The 19,675-nt window shown below is 43.3% G+C and overlaps 1 protein-coding gene across 12 annotated transcripts in view; it reads left to right on the top strand.

The window, feature by feature from the left end:
* The window catches only part of arvcfb (ARVCF delta catenin family member b), a 261,628-nt gene that overhangs the window by 175,494 nt on the left and 66,459 nt on the right, over window positions 1–19,675 (top strand). For all 12 annotated transcript variants that reach the window (XM_026186584.1, XM_026186589.1, XM_026186581.1 and 9 more), the window contains 2 exons: window positions 609–1,249; window positions 13,608–14,113. In XM_026186584.1, the coding sequence (XP_026042369.1) occupies window positions 609–1,249; window positions 13,608–14,113 (1,147 nt within the window). The remainder of the gene's footprint in view (window positions 1–608; window positions 1,250–13,607; window positions 14,114–19,675) is intronic.

Genomic DNA, 19,675 nt, shown 5'->3' with positions numbered 1-19,675 from the left:
AGCAGAATTCAGTGGGCAGCAAATTGCTTTCTATATGGGCAGAGAGCCCAAGGAGGGAGTCGCTGTCTGTCATTCTCCAGCCAGAAAACCACAGAGACAGCAGAGGAAGCAGAGTTATTTAGCTCAAGGATGATGCGAATTTGAGAAATGTGTGCACGCAGGTCTGGCTTTAACAGTCCCTCAGCTATGGACTGTGATGCTACATTGCTCATCTGGAGCCATTCGGGACTCAAGGTCCAGTGGAGCTATACAACTTCCATCAGGCTCAGTTGCAGCACTATTCAGCCTGAATTTGCACTTCCTGTGTACACACAGCATCTGGGGTTTAAATTTGGAGCGTTTGTCTTAAAGCAGATCGGATGTACTGCCTGCTTTTTTTCTAACAACCAACGTGTTACACAGGCTGAAAATTGAATATTGGTCAGTTAGTACTATGCCTCGTTGGCATAAGGGTTTAAAGATTGAGTTAAACCTTAACATTTCCAAGTGCTCACATTTATTATGTGTGTTGTCAGCTTAAAGCTGACCACTGTATTTAAACCTAAGCATAGGTTTGGTGTAACATTGTTCTACGCTGTCTGACAGTGTGTATCTGTTTCCCCATGCAGGTGACTAAGATGGTGAAGACGGTGACCACTCGGACAGTGCGTCAGGTGCCCCTCGGCCCCGATGGCTTGCCGCTGCCTGAAGGCACGTCCCCGCTGGGCAGCTACACCGATTCCATTGACCGGCGATACCTGAAGAATGGAAGTGACCGCTTCATAACGCCTCAAGCAACCTCAACCCTGACGCGCTCCTACAACAACTCCTACAACGATTCATACGGAGAGACACCGGAGAGCCAGTACATTCGCCATTATGGTCTTCACGATGGCTACACCGATTTGACGGATAACTACGGCAGTCTTTCTCGTGGTGTCAACTACCGGCCGCCGCGGTACCCATACATGCCTAATAGCTACCGGCCGGAGAATAGCTACACCCTGCCTATCAGAAAGGATGATTATGGCCATGTGGCGCAGCCCCAGGTGCCTATGGGCAGCAGCACTGTGGATCTGAACCGCTCACAACCAGAACGCTTCCAGCCTGAGCCGTATGGTCTGGAGGATGATCGCCGCAGCTTGGGCCCCGAAGAAGAAGAGCCATATGAGCTGGAGCCTGATTACTCCACTGCCAACCGACGCACCCTGCCAGGGGCCAACCGTGGGCGCACCCACCGGGAACCGCTGCGTGATGGCCCCCGAGTCAGGTGAGGGTTGCTTTTACAAAGGAGTCCTTGGCTAATATTTGACATAGTGAGATTGTAATATACAGCCATTTATACTGCTACTACTGCTTATGGGGAATAATTTGGTAAAGGTGTGCAAGTTCATACAGTGTATATATTTTACTTTTTTGCACTAGAATTCTGTTTTGGAGTATTTTATGCTTAAGATACTTTGTGTTAACACAAGTGAACTCTGCAATGAGAGAGAAGAGTATTTGTCTCATTTACACCATAAAAAAAGACTACATCATAGTAAACAGATGTCTCTTGTCTGTGAGCACCTTGTTTGAGAAAGGAAGCAAAGAATAAGTTGGTTTTGATTGCTGTTTTCCTCCAAGTAGATAGTGAACATGTTTTTCTGTCAGGGGTAAAGAGGTGGGAATGAGAGACATGATGAGGGAGAGTCGGAGAGGACAGCGGGCTTTTGTCAGCTATCTTTCAAAGCCTTTCCTTTTTTTCAGGATCCTTTGTAGAGAGAGGCATAAAACTTGGCTCCGCTGGGCAGAAAAAAGCTTGTCAGCCTCTAACAATAAGATCCCAAAATGGACCCTTGTCTCCTAATAGTTTCCAATCAGTTTGTTGCCGCCCAAAGGAGAACCTGAGAAAAATGTCCACTCTCAAGTAAATCGAAGAGAGGGTTTGAAGTCGACTTGGTGTGTCTTAAAGACTTCTTTTCAATCAGCGATCTGTAGCAGATGGATATTTTCAAGTTCCTACACCTTTCCTCCACCAATCTAAGGGCTAAAATGTTTGGGCCTGAAGCCAAGTCTAAAGACAGGCTGTGGAGGTTTAAGTGCAGCAAAGAGCAAGAGAGGAAAGAGTCTGGATGTGTTTGGTTTTAGTTGTATTTAAAGAGGCTCTCCATAACTTCCAGGACATCATTGTTATTAATGACATCCACGTCCAGAAGGTTAGCCGAAGTTGAGAATTTGAAAGATAACATATTAAATTATTGGCACCATTAGAAATGCAATAGGAAGGTGTAACTCAGAATAAAGACGGAGTGGCAACGGCCCCATGCGGCTCATGTCATCGTCAACTCTACACGGATGGTGACAAATATATTTTCTTTTATTGAAAAGTGTTGATCTAAATATAAATCATAAACCTAAATAGCTTAATTACTGCTACATATGATTGTGAGCAGTGTTTAAAACGACACAAAAAGAAGAAAGAGAACAGTTTTGAACATTTTGTTACAGGTCAGGCACGTTAACCCTTACATTAATATCAACAATAGGGGTTTTTAAGTGGAAATATAGGAATTTCCTCTCTCTGGCATTTGTTATGACCATCTTTGACCCTCAGTTAATGGTGTAGAATGATAAAGGTGCACGAGATAGGAAATAATGTCAATTCTTAAAATGTAACCCCTCTGGTGACCGTTAAATTGTAAGTGTAATAAGCATAACAATGTGCAAATGTTACATTTGAGTTACCTGTGTAAATTTAGCTAATACACGGAAAAATAAATGTTACTTTGTATTTGAAGTAAACATCTGTATGTCAGTTGCCATAGAGACATTATGAATCTTGTACACTAGCTGAAAGATCAGTGTTTCTGCCTCAATATCAGCATGTTGAAACTAAAGTTGACCAATGATACATGCTGCATAACAAAGGTATGGCTACCGGAAAATTAGTCTGTTTCAGTACAAAGCAACAGTTACTTATTATTGGCCAAAATCAGTATCACTTGTCACTCTACACATATCATTTAATAAGCAATGAGATTAGCAAGCAGGATAAAGTTGGCCATATAGTGGTAACTGAGCTACTCTATTATTAATAGACTAATCTGAAAATTGCCAGACCAGGCCCAGGAGTTCGGAGGAATTAGCAGAGCTGAAGCAGAAAGTTTCTCCTTCTTATTCTCTATGTGAAGTTCTTGGGAGCCAGTCATTCGTTGAACAGTTTGTTAACTTGAATTTTCTAGCTAGTGTTACTCACTGAGAAAGGCACTTGTTCATAGAGTTCAGGACATGACATAGAAATCCTCATTTACATAGAAATCCTCCATAGGCTGCTGAAGGAAACCAAAAGGGTCGTGGAAGGTCTCATTTCTCAGTAGCAATCCGTCATCCAAAGGCATGAAAAAAGCAGGATAGCACATGTTTTACAGTGATGCAGAAGTCTGCTTTCATCCAGCATCTTAATTAAACTTATGTACAGACCCACTTGTGCATTTCAGAGTACACTGATGCGGATGAGGCTCCGAAGAACAGATGGCTAATCAGAATATCTGTCTTTACACACTTTTGACTTAGCTCTGACAATTACACACATAGTACCTGTCTGTGTCTCACTCACTCACTCATGCACACACACACACACACACACACACACACACACACACACACACACACTCTTAATAATAATCCACATCTTCACAAAATGAGTCACTCCCCCATCCGCTTTGTGAGAGGCGCTTTCTTTGACAGGCAATTTGTAGCCTGCCTTACATGTGTCACAACACAGCCCTAACAGCCACATACACCCCTCAGACATGCACACTGACAGCTGCTCATGTGATTGCCCACACAAACTTGCGCACACACACACAAACACAGATTTGTAGCAGCTCTTGGATGACTGCTGTCCAAAGAAAGACGATCTTTCTTTCTTCTTTGCTTAGTTTTTCCTGCACTCGTGTCAAAACAACAGCATCCAAACAGCCTTTTCCCTTCCAGTAACAGTAACAGTGACAGTGAGCTCACTCCCGAGTGCCCAGTCTCTCCTGAGCACTCGAAGCACAATTAATATTCTTCCAAGAAAGCACTGGCTAACCCAGCGTGCTGTAATAAATCTGGGAATTTAAGGACTTTAATAACAGCTTATCATTACGTTGCAAGCCCTCAATTATGCTCAGAAATGAAGATGTTTTGTAATAAAACCTCTTTATGCATTGGAGTCAAGCACTCATTTTGTCACCTCCGTGGATGAGTGTTTGCTCATGGACAGAAATGATGATGTCTTTTTGGGCTTCTCTGGATGTGCCTCATTTGAAAGTCTTGTATTACCATAGCTATCAAGTACACATACATACAAAAATGCAGAGACTTGCATACGGTCATTGAGCCAGAAAGGTGAACCATAACATGACAGGATGTTAACAGATGGATCACATCGTGAATTTCTTTACATGGCAACATCTGCATTTGCTGTTTCTCTTCTTCAACCTTCAGCTTCTCCCTTTGTCATCTGTTAACACAGTCAAACATTTTTTCAGTAATCTTAGTGAACATCAGACATGAGATACCTTATGTCCTGTAAAAGAACTTAACTTTGAATCTCTGCTTTGTATCTGTGAGCCAACCATTGAAAGGAGGGATCATTTTTTTACGGTTTATGTTCATGAAAGAAAACTCCAAGCAGCAGGTGCTAATTGTAGCTTCCGTATAGTGTGTGATGTGTAGAATTAGACAAGCCTGATGGAGCTTTATCTGATATTTTGTTGGTGCATCTAATTGTCTGGGCACTTTATACTTTGCCATATCTTTCTGCATCTCTCTATCTCTCTATCTCTCTATCTATCTATCTATCTATCTATCTATCTATCTATCTATCTATCTATCTATCTATCTATCTATCTATCTATCTATCTATCTATCTATCTATCTATCTATCTATCTATCTATCAAAATAAAAAAAAAAAAATAAAAAAAAATAAAAAAAAAAAACACCCAGCACGCCTGCGGGCGGTTTATCCTTCAAGCTCGGGTCCTCTACCAGAGGCCTGGGAGCTTGAGGGTCCTGCGCAGTATCTTAGCTGTTCCCAGGACTGCGCTCTTCTGGACAGAGATCTCCGATGTTGTTCCCGGGATCTGCTGGAGTCACTCGCCTAGCTTGGGAGTCACCGCACCTAGTGCTCCGATTACCACGGGGACCACCATCACCTTCACCCTCCACATCCTCTCGAGCTCTTCTCTGAGCCCTTGGTATTTCTCCAGCTTCTCGTGTTCCTTCTTCCTGATATTGCTGTCATTCGGAACCGCTACATCGATCACTACGGCCATCTTCTTCTGTTTGTCTACCACCACTATGTCCGGTTGGTTAGCCACCACCATTTTGTCCGTCTGTATCTGGAAGTCCCACAGGATCTTAGCTCGGTCATTCTCCACCACCCTTGGGGGCATCTCCCATTTTGACCTCGGGACTTCCAGGTTATACTCGGCACAGATGTTCCTGTACACTATGCCGGCCACTTGGTTATGGCGTTCCATGTATGCCTTGCCTGCTAGCATCTTGCACCCTGCTGTTATGTGCTGGATTGTCTCTGGGGCATCTTTACACAGCCTGCACCTGGGGTCTTGCCTGGTGTGATAGACCCCAGCCTCTATGGATCTTGTGCTCAGAGCTTGTTCTTGTGCTGCCATGATTAGTGCCTCTGTGCTGTCTTTCAGTCCAGCTTTGTCCAGCCACTGGTAGGATTTCTGGATATCAGCCACCTCCTCTATCTGCCGGTGGTACATACCGTGCAGGGGCCTGTCCTTCCATGATGGTTCCTCGTCTCCCTCCTCTTTCTTGGGTTTCTGCTGCCTGAGGTATTCACTGAGCACTCGGTCAGTTGGGGCCATCTTCCTAATGTATTCTTGGATGTTCGTTGTCTCATCCTGGACTGTGGTGCTGACACTCACCAGTCCCCGGCCCCCTTCCTTCCGCTTAGCGTACAGCCTCAGGGTGCTGGATTTGGGGTGAAACCCTCCATGCATGGTAAGGAGCTTTCTTGTCTTTGTCAGTGGCTTCTATCTCCTCCTTTGGCCAGCCTATTACCCCAGCAGGGTACCTGATCACGGGCAGGGCGTACGTGTTGATGGCCCGGATCTTGTTCTTACCATTCAGCTGACTCCTCAGGACTTGCCTGACCCTCTGCAGGTACTTGGTGGTTGCAGCTTTTCTAGCGGCCTCTTCATGGTTCCCATTCGCCTGTGGGATCCCCAAGTACTTGTAACTGTCCTCTATGTCTGCAATGTTGCCTTCTGGTAGTTCAATCCCCTCAGTTCTGACTACCTTCCCTCTCTTTGTTACCATCCGACTACACTTCTCCAGTCCGAACGACATTCCAATGTCATTGCTGTATAGCCTGGTAGTGTGGATCAGTGAATCGATGTCTCGTTCACTCTTGGCATACAGCTTGATGTCATCCATGTACAGGAGGTGGCTGACAACTGCTCCGTTCTGTAGTCGGTATCCGTAGCCAGTCTTGTTAATGATCTCACTGAGGGGGTTCAGGCCTATGCAGAACAGCAGTGGGGACAGAGCATCTCCTTGGTAGATCCCGCACTTGATGGTGACTTGTGCTATGGGCTTGGAGTTGGCCTCTAGTGTTGTACGCCACATCCCCATTGAGTTCCTGATGAAGGCTCTTAGGGTCCCATTGATCTTGTACAATTCTAGGCATTCCAGTATCCAGCTGTGGGGCATTGAGTCATAGGCCTTCTTGTAATCAATATATATATATATATCTATATATATATATATATACATACAGTGGGGCAAAAAAGTATTTAGTCAGCCACTGATTGTGCAAGTTCCCCCACTTAAAATGATGACAGAGGTCAGTAATTTGCACCAGAGGTACACTTCAACTGTGAGAGACAGAATGTGAAAAAAAAATCCATGAATCCACATGGTACGATTTGTAAAGAATTTATTCGTAAATCAGGGTGGAAAATAAGTATTTGGTCACCTCAAACAAGGAAAATCTCTGGCTCTCACAGACCTGTAACGTCCTCTGTAAGAAGCTTTTCTGTCCCCCACTCGTTACCTGTATGAATGGCACCTGTTTGAACTCATCATCTGTATAAAAGACACCTGTCCACAGCCTCAAACAGTCAGACTCCAAACTCCGCCATGGCCAAGACCAAAGAGCTTTGGAAGGACACCAGGAAAAGTATTGTAGACCTGCACCAGACTGGGAAGAGTGAATCTACAATAGGCAAGCAGCTTGGTGTGAAAAAATCAACTGTGGGAGCAATCATCAGAAAATGGAAGACATACAAGACCACTGATAATCTCCCTCGATCTGGGGCTCCACGCAAGATCTCATCCCGTGGGGTCAAAATGATCATGAGAACGGTGAGCAAAGATCCCAGAACCACACGGGGGGAGCTGGTGAATGACCTGCAGAGAGCTGGGACCAAAGTAACAAAGGTCACCATCAGTAACACACTACAACGGCAGGGAATCAAATCCCGCAGTGCCAGACGTGTTCCGCTGCTGAAGCCAGTGCATGTCCAGGCCCGTCTGAAGTTTGCCAGAGAGCACATGGATGATACAGCAGAGGATTGGGAGAATGTCATGTGGTCAGATGAAACCAAAGTAGAACTTTTTGGTATAAACTCAACTCGTCGTGTTTGGAGGAAGAAGAATACTGAGTTGCATCCCAAGAACACCATACCTACTGTGAAGCATGGGGGTGGAAACATCATGCTATGGGGCTGTTTTTCTGCCAAGGGGACAGGACGACTGATCCGTGTTAAGGACAGAATGAATGGGGCCATGTATCGTGAGATTTTGAGCCAAAACCTCCTTCCATCAGTGAGAACTTTGAAGATGAAACGAGGCTGGGTCTTCCAACATGACAATGATCCAAAACACACCGCCCGGGCAACAAAGGAGTGGCTCCGTAAGAAGCATTTGAAAGTCCTGGAGTGGCCTAGCCAGTCTCCAGACCTCAACCCCATAGAAAATCTGTGGCGGGAGTTGAAAGTCCGTGTTGCTCGGCGACAGCCCCAAAACATCACTGCTCTCGAGAAGATCTGCATGGAGGAATGGGCCAAAATACCAGCTACTGTGTGTGCAAACCTGGTAAAGACCTATAGTAAACGTTTGACCTCTGTTATTGCCAACAAAGGTTATGTTACAAAGTATTGAGTTGTATTTTTGTTATTGACCAAATACTTATTTTCCACCCTGATTTACCAATAAATTCTTTACAAATCCTACCATGTGGATTCATGGATTTTTTTTTCACATTCTGTCTCTCACAGTTGAAGTGTACCTCTGGTGCAAATTACTGACCTCTGTCATCATTTTAGGTGGGGGAACTTGCACAATCAGTGGCTGACTAAATACTTTTTTGCCCCACTGTATATATATATATATAGCATCTCTTTCTTACTCCTGCTCAGGCTTTGCAGATACATGTTGCTCTTCCTTCCTCTCCCCATCCCCCACACTGTCTGAATGTGAATGCCTAGCACATCCTTAATGTGTGTGTGACACACTGCGTGTGTCCACGAGCACCTTTCAGGTGTGGGTGTCCTCAGGGCCAGGTTGATTAATAGCTGCTTTTGAACCGTGCCAGACTACTGAAGCTTTTTTAAACCAGTCTTTAATGGCTCATCTCTCCTTGGACAGTCAGCGTTGGGGGTCACTCCCCCCACACAGACATGTAAATACATGCAGACACATTTAGTGACCGCTTAATTGCATAGTGTGGGGTGGGACGGTGGATGGAGGGGGTCATTTCTATCCTCTTTTGTCTGTAGTGACACTAGCCAACTCAGGCATTTTCTCCCTTGTCCCATCTTGTCAAGAGGCATTCAAATCCAATCAGAGCAAGAGTAGTTTTTCAGTTTTTCTGTGCTCCTTTTGAAAAAGTTACAGCTGTGTTGCATCACCTCAATAACACTTAAAATAAGGAGAACAGTTGTTGCAGTTTTGAAAGCAAATTGTTTCTTATTCTTGCCTGATGCAGGATTTCACCTGCTCATCAGCGTCTCTAGTGTTTTTACAGGGTGACAGGTTTGGACTGCAGGATGCTATTTTAGCATCCAGAGTGCTAAAACAAGCCAGACCTGCCATGAAATCGGTTCATATTGTTAAGTGCATGAGTGCATTTGTACAGGACACTCGTGCACTGCTGCTCCATGCAAAAGATCTTTGGCCCATAGCAGATGGTGATGCTTCTGGATTTTGTATTTGTGAGGTTGCCCTGGACTATCTTTGCTGATCATTGTTTTCCTGAGCACAAGAAGTGATATCTGCTCCTGCTTTGTAATTGCTGTTTGTATAGCAAATCATTCTGATGACCTGTTGCTAAACAACTAGTTACAAGATATCTGAGATTCCTGTTTAGCATTACTTACTTTATCTTGTTCCAGTGTCTTTGACGTGTGTTGCTGGCCTCAAATTCAAAATGAGCATTTTTTTTTTTTTTAATACAGTTGGTCAGTTTCCAGTTTTGATTTGTTTTTGTCCACTTTTTTACTACTTTTTTGAAGTTGCTGCATTCTGTATTATTCCCATCTGTGGAAGCAGGGTAGTTATACTTCCACTCTGTCAATGAAACAATGTCACTTTATTAAAAAAAAGTGTTATGTAAAAGAAAATGCTATCAGAAAACCAGAGTAATTAAAAAGTGACTGGATGGAAAGACTCCAGCTCTGTTCCTTTCACTTCCCATTTCCACAATGACTTCTATGCACGATAAAACAATTTTAATTCAAAATGAGCAAATTGTCAACAGGGACAGTCACTGAAAACCTCATAAATGCCAGGATGGTATTTGTACATATGAAATCCAAACATCTTCTAAGCCTGTAATCCTTCATAGTCGCCTCTTTTTATGGGCCTGCAGAAGACGAGGCTCATGCATGGCCGTGACTGAAATGTGATGCAAGTAATTGACAAACGATGAAGCAATGGGAGCATAGTGAGGATGTGACAGAGTTCAAACAAATCGATGAATACCAAACTCTGCAGCCACACACACATCTCATATCTACTGTATCTGCTTATCTTTTCTTCTTTGTTCTTTGTGTCATAAAACAAAACAAGCGCGCCCGCGCAGTCGCACACGACACAAATAGGCTGGACATTTACCAGCTCGATTAACATGAGGAGAGTGATCTTCTGTAATCATGCTCAGAGCATCATCATATCTGGCTGCAAAGAACCCTTTCACATCCTATGAATACACCCTACCCTGCACGCACAATGGCGCCAATTTAAATGCAAATCCTGACATTCCCATCACTCAGCCTCAAGATGTCTGCTTCACCACCGGCCCTGCCACGTTGGCCCAGATCTAAATGAGGCATGATCTGCACAACTGTACATCTTATCTGTGTATTGAAGTGCACGTTAAAGAAAGTGCATGAGAAACACGGCACGGCAGATAATGTGTCTGCGTGTGTGTGTGTGTGGCGGGTATGTGCAGTGTTGTTGATGCTGAGATTGTGAACTTCCCTTCTTTTAGAGCGGGGTAATTTCTGCCTTTCTTTGCCTTGTCAAGTCAAATACTCTATAGCGAAAGAGATCTCTGAATGTTGTTGTATGTGTTTGGAAGCAATTAGTAAACCAGCAGCACGTGCACATGCGCTTAAAACTTCCCTCCTTTTCCTTGTAGTGTGTCAAGAAGCTCAGTGTTTTTTTGCCAAACCTCAGAGCAGCAGTTGTTGTCCAAATGATGTGCTGTAATCAGGCTTCTGCGCTCGTGATTGGCCCCTCCTTCCATACTGTGGTTACAGGCTGCTATTGAGATTTGTGGCTCCCCAAAATGTTCCATAAAGATTAGAGAGGAAAAATAAACTTTTAAAAGAATCGTAAACACGGAGAATACACCAAATGCCCTTTGCAGTTCAGGTTTGTTGTGACTTGACATATCCCTTCAAGCTACAGCCGTTCAGCACCACAGCTCTTTCAATTTAGTTAACTTGCAGCATTTAGCCGCAGGGCTGTTCTTGACAGCCTTGTTGTCTTACTCCATCTCTATTAATCCTCCTTCCATCCACCTGAATAGGAGATTTAGAATCTTTTTACAATAGTTAAGCAGGAGTTTTTCTTTTAGTACATCTCGTATCGATTTTTCTGGCAGTAAGACGCACCAAGTTGTACCATAAAAGCCAAAATGTCAGTTATGGGAAAAACAACGCAACAAACGAGGGAGGGCACGTGTCCTGCAGCCAACTTTTAACCAGCTTCTATCGATTATACAACGGCCCCTAAGCATCCAAGTCTCTTATCTGGCAAAGAACGGAAAAAACATTGAGATAAACTGAGTGCTCAAAGTTTAGCACAAATTAACAAAATATATTTTATGTGATGACTTTAAAAGCAGTAATAACAAAATGTCCTTTTTGTTCCACCGTGCTGAACTTAGAAACAGAGAGATGACTGATTTAGGTGTGCAAGCACTTAACGTTGTGCTATTTGCCCTCCAGCTCTCGTTATTTTGTGGAGGGCTTTTGATAGCACACAGATATGGAAAATTGTCTGCTGCTGTAAAGAGTATGCAGGACCATATCAACTTGTCGGCCTTAATATGCTTTAAACACCCTGTTCTATACATATTTTGCCCTAGGAAGGTCTCCAGTACCTTTGCACACTTCATGCACTTGAGATCTGTGAAAACCTGATTAAATTTGTTGCACTCCACAGCTATCATTACAAAAGGTGCTTGTTTCAAACAACCCACACTATGCAAACCATCCAAAATCTGGTTGTAACATAGAGTGGAAATGAAACAAAAAAACTGACGTACACCTTCACAGCTTTCGTCTTAATAAGAGGAGACGTGAACGGGAAAGATGCTTGTGGGGAACTTCCAAAAGACCCGCAGCTTTGTGTTGTCACTTTTCTCCTGTTGCATCCGATACATTTAGTCAGCTCATTATAAGCAATGACTAAGAGCAAATGTCATGTCTGTATTTTTCTTTCACAAGCGATCTCAGATAGCAATTGAAAATCGCTTTTTGAAATGTCAGAGATTTCTCCTGCCAGGTAGTAAACTACTCACTACGGCGGCTGATTCTTTGGAAAACGGCTTGGGCTTAAATTTCAAGGGGAACAGAAAATGTGTTCAAACCGGGGCCAACATCACTACAACCATTTGACATTACTACCTAGACTGCATCGCAACATAGAGAAGGTGAAGAAGTAGAGGATTTTCATTTGAAGTAAGCACTAAACATTCATCAAATTTGTTCATAAAAACAAGAAAGTGACGATGCGTGGGAAGCATAATTAATAAAAAACACATTACAACTAGAGCTCAGTCAGCTTACCACTGACCACCATTTTGTCACACCACTAACCACCATATATCAAGTACCACAAGCGGAGAGCAGCTGTATTATGTAATGAGGGTACGCAGTCTCAAGCTGTGGAGTAGGCGAGGTATGATAATGGCTGTGCGTAAGTGCACTCATGTAATGATATTCCTCTTCCCATATTAAGATTTTTACCTACTAAACATTCTCCTTATAGACAAAGGAGACATGTCAGTGAAACAAGCTTCAAAAATGTTCCTTTGAACTTTTCTGCCAGTGTTAAATTTGGCTTACCTGAGCTGCTGCAGTTGAGCCCAACAAAAAAAGAAAACCTTTCCTATGATTAAAGAAAAACAATAAGTCACCTGAACTCTAGCAACGATGATCTGTCACTGGAATTGAGCGCCTATTTTTTCATCCATGTTCCAGCAGGAATTTGATGAGCCTGTCTATGGAGTAAAGAGTTGTAAAGAGCAGGCTCTGAGAGGCTTTGGAAATAGGGGATCATTAAAGGAACCTCCCCCCTCAGCGGACCCCATGAGCTCCCTTCTTTCTCTGCCACTCAGTTCCATTGCAGAAAAATTAGCAAAGCTGAAGACTGTTTAGGTCCTTAGCTGTAATGTCAGTAGCGCTAATAAGGGTAATGCTGGTAGAAGCGTCCCAGAGTGATGGTCATTAACATTTCAGCAACTGTATGCTAGAGTTGGCACTGTGAGCAAAGGGAGCCCTGGAGGTATCATAGGAGCTCATAGTCCTCCCTGAGGGGACAGCCGAGCTCTCGCTGTTCCCTGGGGGAAAAGACATCAAATCCTTTCTCTGCCGTATGTGGTGGCTTCTAGAAAAAAAAAGAAAAGGAAAAACTTCACAAGGCTATCCTTCAAAGGATTTTCTTTGGTATTGCCTTGTCTCTGTTTCTTTGTGAAGTGCCCGTCTTTTCTTTCACCAGTCTTTTCCTGTCTCTCAGTCACTCCTTCTAAGACTTTATGTTTCTTGAAGTCTGACTTTTTTGTTGCTGCCACCTGGCAGGGAGGAATAATAAGAATGCTGCATACTATATGTATTTTATTGCAAAGAACTACCATCACAGTGCTTCTGGCAAATCTGGTAAAATCTGATCTGAACCACAGATCCTTCTCTTTCTGTCCAGTACCGTGTCCTTGTCCTGCTCTGTCTCTCACTTCTTTTCACCTCATTAGTCAGCAGCTTTCACCTCAGTTAGCTTCTCTCAGAGTGTTTCCCCCCGGCTGCCTAATTCTTCTCTTGGACAAATCTGTCTGAGTCACCCCCCATTTACCTCGTCCATCTTCCTCGTCCTAACTGTCCTCTCTTCTCTCCTCATCCAGAGGGTACCCAGATGACCCCATTGAGGCTGAGCTGATCGATGAGCGCCACCCTTACATCCATGGGATGTATTCAGCACCACTGGCTCAGCCAGAGAGGGGTAGCATGGCCAGTCTGGACCGCATGGGTGGTCGTCGCTCACCTTCCATCGACAGCATCCGCAAGGACCCACGCTGGCGGGACCCAGATCTCCCTGAGGTCATTGCCATGCTAGGCCACCCGATCGACCCAGTCAAGTCCAACGCCGCTGCCTACCTGCAGCACTTGTGCTACGAAAATGACAAGATTAAGAAAGATGTGCGTCAGCTGAAGGGAATTCCAGTTCTGGTGGGTCTTCTGGATCACCCCAAGTCTGAAGTCCATCGTAAGGCTTGTGGTGCCCTGCGCAACATCTCCTATGGCAAGGACAATGACAACAAGGTGGCCATCAAGAACTGTGATGGCATCCCGGCCCTTATCCGCCTTCTGAGGAAGACCAACGACATGGAAGTACGAGAACTCATCACAGGTAAGATACGTATTTCCAACTTAAATTAATAATTTGTAATTTTAGGATTGCACTCATTTCCTGTTGTGGTTGAAGTTAGAGGAGATTGATACTATTCAAGTCTCTTGTGATGGATACGATGACACATCAGGCAGGTGTTTCTCTTGGCTTTAAGAAAGCAGGTATGAAACAGTTAACCTAGCTTTGTAGACAACCAATAATCCTCTAATCTTATTTAGTATTTCATCCAATTTTTTGTATTAAAAGGTCAATTTGAATTTTTTATTTGTTTGATTTATATGAACTATTTCTCCACAGTCAGTGTATTACCTATAATACATCTTGTCAGCATGCCCCAGTATGGAGGAGCAGTAGGAGTACTGGGAGAGATGCTAAGCATTTTAGCCACCTAATGATATGTATTTTTGTAGTTTGCTACATTTAACATTTTTCTGTGTAAAGCTACCAGATTTCTGTGAACAACAACAGTAATTTTGCATTAATGGACAAAGGAGTTACTGGCTTATCACTGCCAGTGGTTAGTTTATTTAGTATTATTGTGTGAGTTGGGTACGGTGGCCCTGAGAGGTCAAACGCAGACAAAACATTACAGAAGTTGAATACAACATGACAGAAAAACGAAAAACCCACAAAAAACAAAAGATGTTTGCTTTTCTTTTTTTGACTTCTTCCGTTGTCTTTTATCCAACTTCTGTTGCGTTTTGTGTACTTTTGGATTTTTCTGCATTTTTCTATTTCCTGGTGTTTCCTTAAGTTGCAATGTGTTTGGTGTTTCAGCGTAAGTTGGATCCAAACTAACTGTAGACTCACACAGTAAAACAAACTAACAGGTCAAAGCGCACAGTGGCTCTGTGGTTAAAATCGTTCCACAGCAACAGCCCGATTGGTTTGGCCCTGTTTGAAGTTTGCATGTTCTCTATGTGCTTGCGTGGGTTTTCTTTGGGACCTCCAATTTTCCAGACTCCAGACTTCACTTCCTGATTTAAAAAAAACGAATTTAAAAAGATGTGGTAGAGCAGCAACCTCTTTGTTAAAGTAAAATAACTGTTTTGTTCTTGGAATCTGCCATAATCCCTTTGTCTCTCTCTGCATGGTACTGCAGGGCTGTGAGTCATGCTTTATTAAGAAGCAGATCTTTAACTGCTGACACACGTTACTATTTAGCATTATTCATATCTATAAATCATCTCAACATTTGCAATAAGTTTGTTTCTAACATACTTGCCTAATTAGCACTGAATTGCATAAGTCCCTGTATGGCAGTGAAGATCTAGACAAGGCGTTTAAAGCTGTAATTAGTCCTAGTTAGATCCCAAGAAGACGTGTTTTGAGTGCACTGATAGGTGTGGGGGTTTTCTCACCACTTATTAAACGTAACATATGTTAATGAGTAAAGGATCACCAATGGTCACGGATATCAAATTTCAGATTTGATTACTTTAACCTCACAACGTAGTACTGCGGAGACAGATGGAAAGTGGAGGGATGATCTATAGGACAGCAAAAAGCATATAAACATCGATTTCAGAAAACGCTATTAGATGCATCGGGTAATGAAATACTGTATGTTTTTAATTCCTTTAAGAGGAGCTATTGATTCAGATGCTAGGATAGGATTTCTTCTCCTTGACCCGGTAAATGTCATTGATGTGGGGAAAACACTCTGTGTATGTGCGTTCAGCTAATCCCTAACACAATTGGCTTGACCTGACACACTTTCGGCTGGTATTGACACGTTTGGCATCTGAGAGTGGGCTTTTGTTTTCGGTGTGAAAAATGAGAAGCACTTTCAAGTGAGAAACTTGACCTTTGCGAAATGCAGTATACACGTTAGCCCAAAACAATTAAAGGAGTTGCTATTTAGGTGGCAAATTAAGGGAGGAAAATTGCTGACAAATCTGATTTGGGCAGATGTAGATAGTTAGCTAGGTGTTGTGTTGTCGATATGTTTGAGACTGTGGCCCTTTAAGGGGGAATGTTGGCTATATTTTGGCTATTGACAGCTTTAGTCTGGCCTTTAAAAACCACACACATGCATTTGTGTGTGTGTGTGTGTTGTCTGCCGTGACAGAGATGTTGCAGTGAGCGATGGCTGTGCTGCAGCAGAAATGATTGCCTTTACAGTACCTTGTTGCTCTCCTTCGTAGCTAAAAATAACCCTGCACCACAAGACAAGGAGGGCAGTACGGAGGAAGTTATTCCCCTCCCTCCTAGCCGTAATTATCCAACCCTCCCTCCCTCACTCGATCTAATTTTTTTCTCTCTTTCATTCATTATCTATACTCTCATTCATTTTCCCTCTGTCACGGTTTCCTCCCTATCCCTGCCTCAGTCTCCAGCTTTACGTTTCCATTGCCACTGCTCCGTCCCCAGTGAAAACGGGCCCGTCACAATGCAAGCTCAGCTCACAGGCTCAGCTCACAGGCTCAGCCGGTGCGGCTGGAATTGGCTGTGTTTTTCCTCAATTAAATATAATTGGGGGGATTTAAATACAGGCCCTTTTCTTAGTCCATGTGTTTAAGAGTTTGCTGTTGGAGTTTATGCCGTCCCTCAGAAACCACAGTGAGCTCTGTTTTCTACAGGGGAAATGGGTGACGTGGAAAGAACCGAGCAGTTTCTTTTTCCAACACACAAGTTGGGCAGACAGTGGAGTAGTTCATATTTTTGGAGCTTTGTATCGTTCAGAGTAATTCTATTTTCCCTCCTGGTAGGCTCAAGGCTGTTTGTGCCCTCCAGCAATTCCCACTCTGGAAATGTAGATTATTAAGCGGATTTCTCTCCTGTTTTCCCTGCAGGAGACGTCTGGTTTTTGTGGGCTGACATTCAAGCAGGTGCCTGCTGCAGACCTTTTGTTGTTTGAATGAAAGATGCATATGGTTGGCAGGGATTTAAGCTAGAGGAGAGATAATGTCTAGACACACATGTTTGTCTCTGCCCAGCTTTTGTGCTCTTGTCAGTAAAATTACAGTGTTGTCTGACAAGAGTTCGAAGCATGGGAAACATTTCTAAAACTGTAACTGTAACTTCAGCTTACACAGAACGCCTTGATCAGTTTGCTTTGACCAACCAGCAGCCAGTTTAACCAGATTCAATTAAAATGATCTTCATTGTCCAGACTCCTCCTGGTTATGTTTTGTTTTTTTAAATCCTTCTTGTGGTCGTCACTTACTGTAGTTGCCTTGCCTGCTGTTGATTGCTGAACAGATTGATAGAATGATTTTGTCTCAGACTCTCTTTTCGCTGAAAACAGCCACCTTCCTCCTGCTACTGCTAACAGGGAGTGATCCAAAACAGTGAGCTGAAAGACATCAAAATGCACTGGGAGAGTCATCTGGGCTTTTCTGCCTACTAGCTACTTCTTTCACATTGCTCACAGATTTTATCGGTTGTTTTTAGCAAACCCAAAGCACAAGATGAAGCCAGTGAGGAAGCAGTGTAGTAGCGACTTTGTAGTGATTAATGCCATCTGACTTTATCCAACACCCCCAACTTTCAAACGGTAAACCATTTTTTTTTAGACTTTATTTATCCCCAAGGGGCAATTAACATACAACAGAGCAGCATAACGTTGAAGATAAGGACAGTAAGAACAGGCAATAAGAGTGAGATAATAAATGCACAGAATATACAGTATAGACAGTTTTCCAATTAAAGAGACTGAAAGGTGAATAAAAAACTGTGAGTGACTAAAAGTGAGTACAGTGTCGGCAGTATGAAAAGAGTGTAGTTTATGTTTCTGGTGTGGGAAATGGTGTTATCGGCTGGTGTTAAAAAGCAGAGTGGCTTTGGGGACAAAGGTGGCGCTCCTCCTCTCAGTCCTGCAGGAAATGCAGCGGAGGCATCGCCCAGAGGGGAGGCATTGAAATGCCTCCGCTGCAGGAAATGCAGCGGAGGCATCGCCCAGAGGGGAGGCATTGAAATGCGGGGTGAAGAATGTGAGAGGGGTCGTTGATGATTTTAGCTGCCTCTCTAAGGGCCTGTTGGCTGAAAACCTGTGCCAGAGTTCTGACAGCCAGCCCAATGATTTTAGAGCACACTGATGCAGTGTGCTGCAGTCTGTTCTTGTTCTGAAGGCTGAGGGAGTGGAACCAGCAGGTGATGGAGAAGGTCATGATGCTTTCCAGGAAGGCATAGTAAAAAGTCATCATGATGGGTGTGCTGACTCCAAAGGAGTTGAGTTTCCTAAGGAGGTGTAGCCATTGGTGGCACCTCCTTAGTAATTGCTGCGTCCCATTTAAGTGCCCCACTTCTAAGGCTTTGATATTTTCCATGCAGACTTGCTTGAGCGGCTCACTGATGCACTTGATACGACTCTGTTGGTGTTATTAATTACTAGAGATGGCACGATACCACTTTTTTATGTCCGATACCGATATCATAAATTTGGATATCGGCCGATACCGATATAAATCCGATATAGTGTTTTTTAATCAATAAACTGGTTTTTTTTAATATCTTGCTGCATTTTTTATAAGTTCATACTCAAGTTCAAGCAAAAAACAAACAAACACTAAAGCTATTCTGTTATACCTGTATGCAAAAAATACACTGCACCCAAAATATTTCATAGTTCAGCAAAACTGATCAATCTAATAAACTTAAACCTACTCAATCCTCCATATTCTGGTATTTTAAAGAGTACTTAGCAGAAATATTAAGCAACCTAACTAATAGGGTTGCAAACTCCCAGCAAAAAAAAAAAATAGGGAAGCAATAAGTTTTCATTAAGTTTGGGATCAGACAGCATTGTTTCAGCTCATACAGATGCCAGCCGATGGTCAACTAGAAAGTCCCGTACCTGGTGTCCGCAGGTGCCGTCACATATGCAAACCGCTTTGCAACCCAGCTATACGCCAGCTTCTCCTTTTTATGCTGCAATTTGTTACTGGAGCTGTTTTGTTGTGGGATCTTGCTGCTGTAAATCACTGCAGACATTGTGTGTGTCTGTGCAAGCGTACTGTAGCAGAGATTTTTCTTATTCTGTGGACATTCACAGAAGAACGAGTCCACTTTTTGAGGTCTCCCTCTTCTCTTTCTCTTCTCCTGCCTCTAGCACGCCCAATCTCTTTCTCCCTTCTTCTGAACCGTGCCTCCGTCCCTCTTTACCTCTCAGAGTGTGATGGATGGCATGAGAGGTGAGGAGGAGAAGTAGAGGAGGAGAACGGTAATGGGCAGAACTAAGTTAATAGCTGTGCTTGAAGAGCAACATGCCTGCCAGTGGTGCCTGGAAAATTTAATTAGCCCAGCCACAGCTCCAGTCCCTTACCCGGTCCTACTCTTAGTTCCTCCAGCCGTCATATCCAGGTATCACAGAGAGATGCAAAAAAAGGGAGTATAAGAGCCGGCAGTTGGTTAATATGTAGTTCAGTCTGTTGGTTATATCAGGAAAAAACGATGAATCCAAACTGCCTGTTAGCAACAGTATATGATGGAAGAGGCAGGTTATAATGTGCATGTTAAGCTTTCCTTTTGGCTAGATTGCATTTAAAACAAAGTCATCAGAGGCTTATGAGAAAACTCAATCACAGTAAAAGATTGTTGCTGCATATATATATATCAGAT

Source organism: Astatotilapia calliptera, chromosome 12 (assembly GCF_900246225.1).
Source record: "Astatotilapia calliptera chromosome 12, fAstCal1.2, whole genome shotgun sequence".
NCBI lineage: Eukaryota > Metazoa > Chordata > Actinopteri > Cichliformes > Cichlidae > Astatotilapia > Astatotilapia calliptera.
Note: the sequence above shows the minus strand (reverse complement) of the source record. Positions and strands in the feature narration are given on the sequence as shown.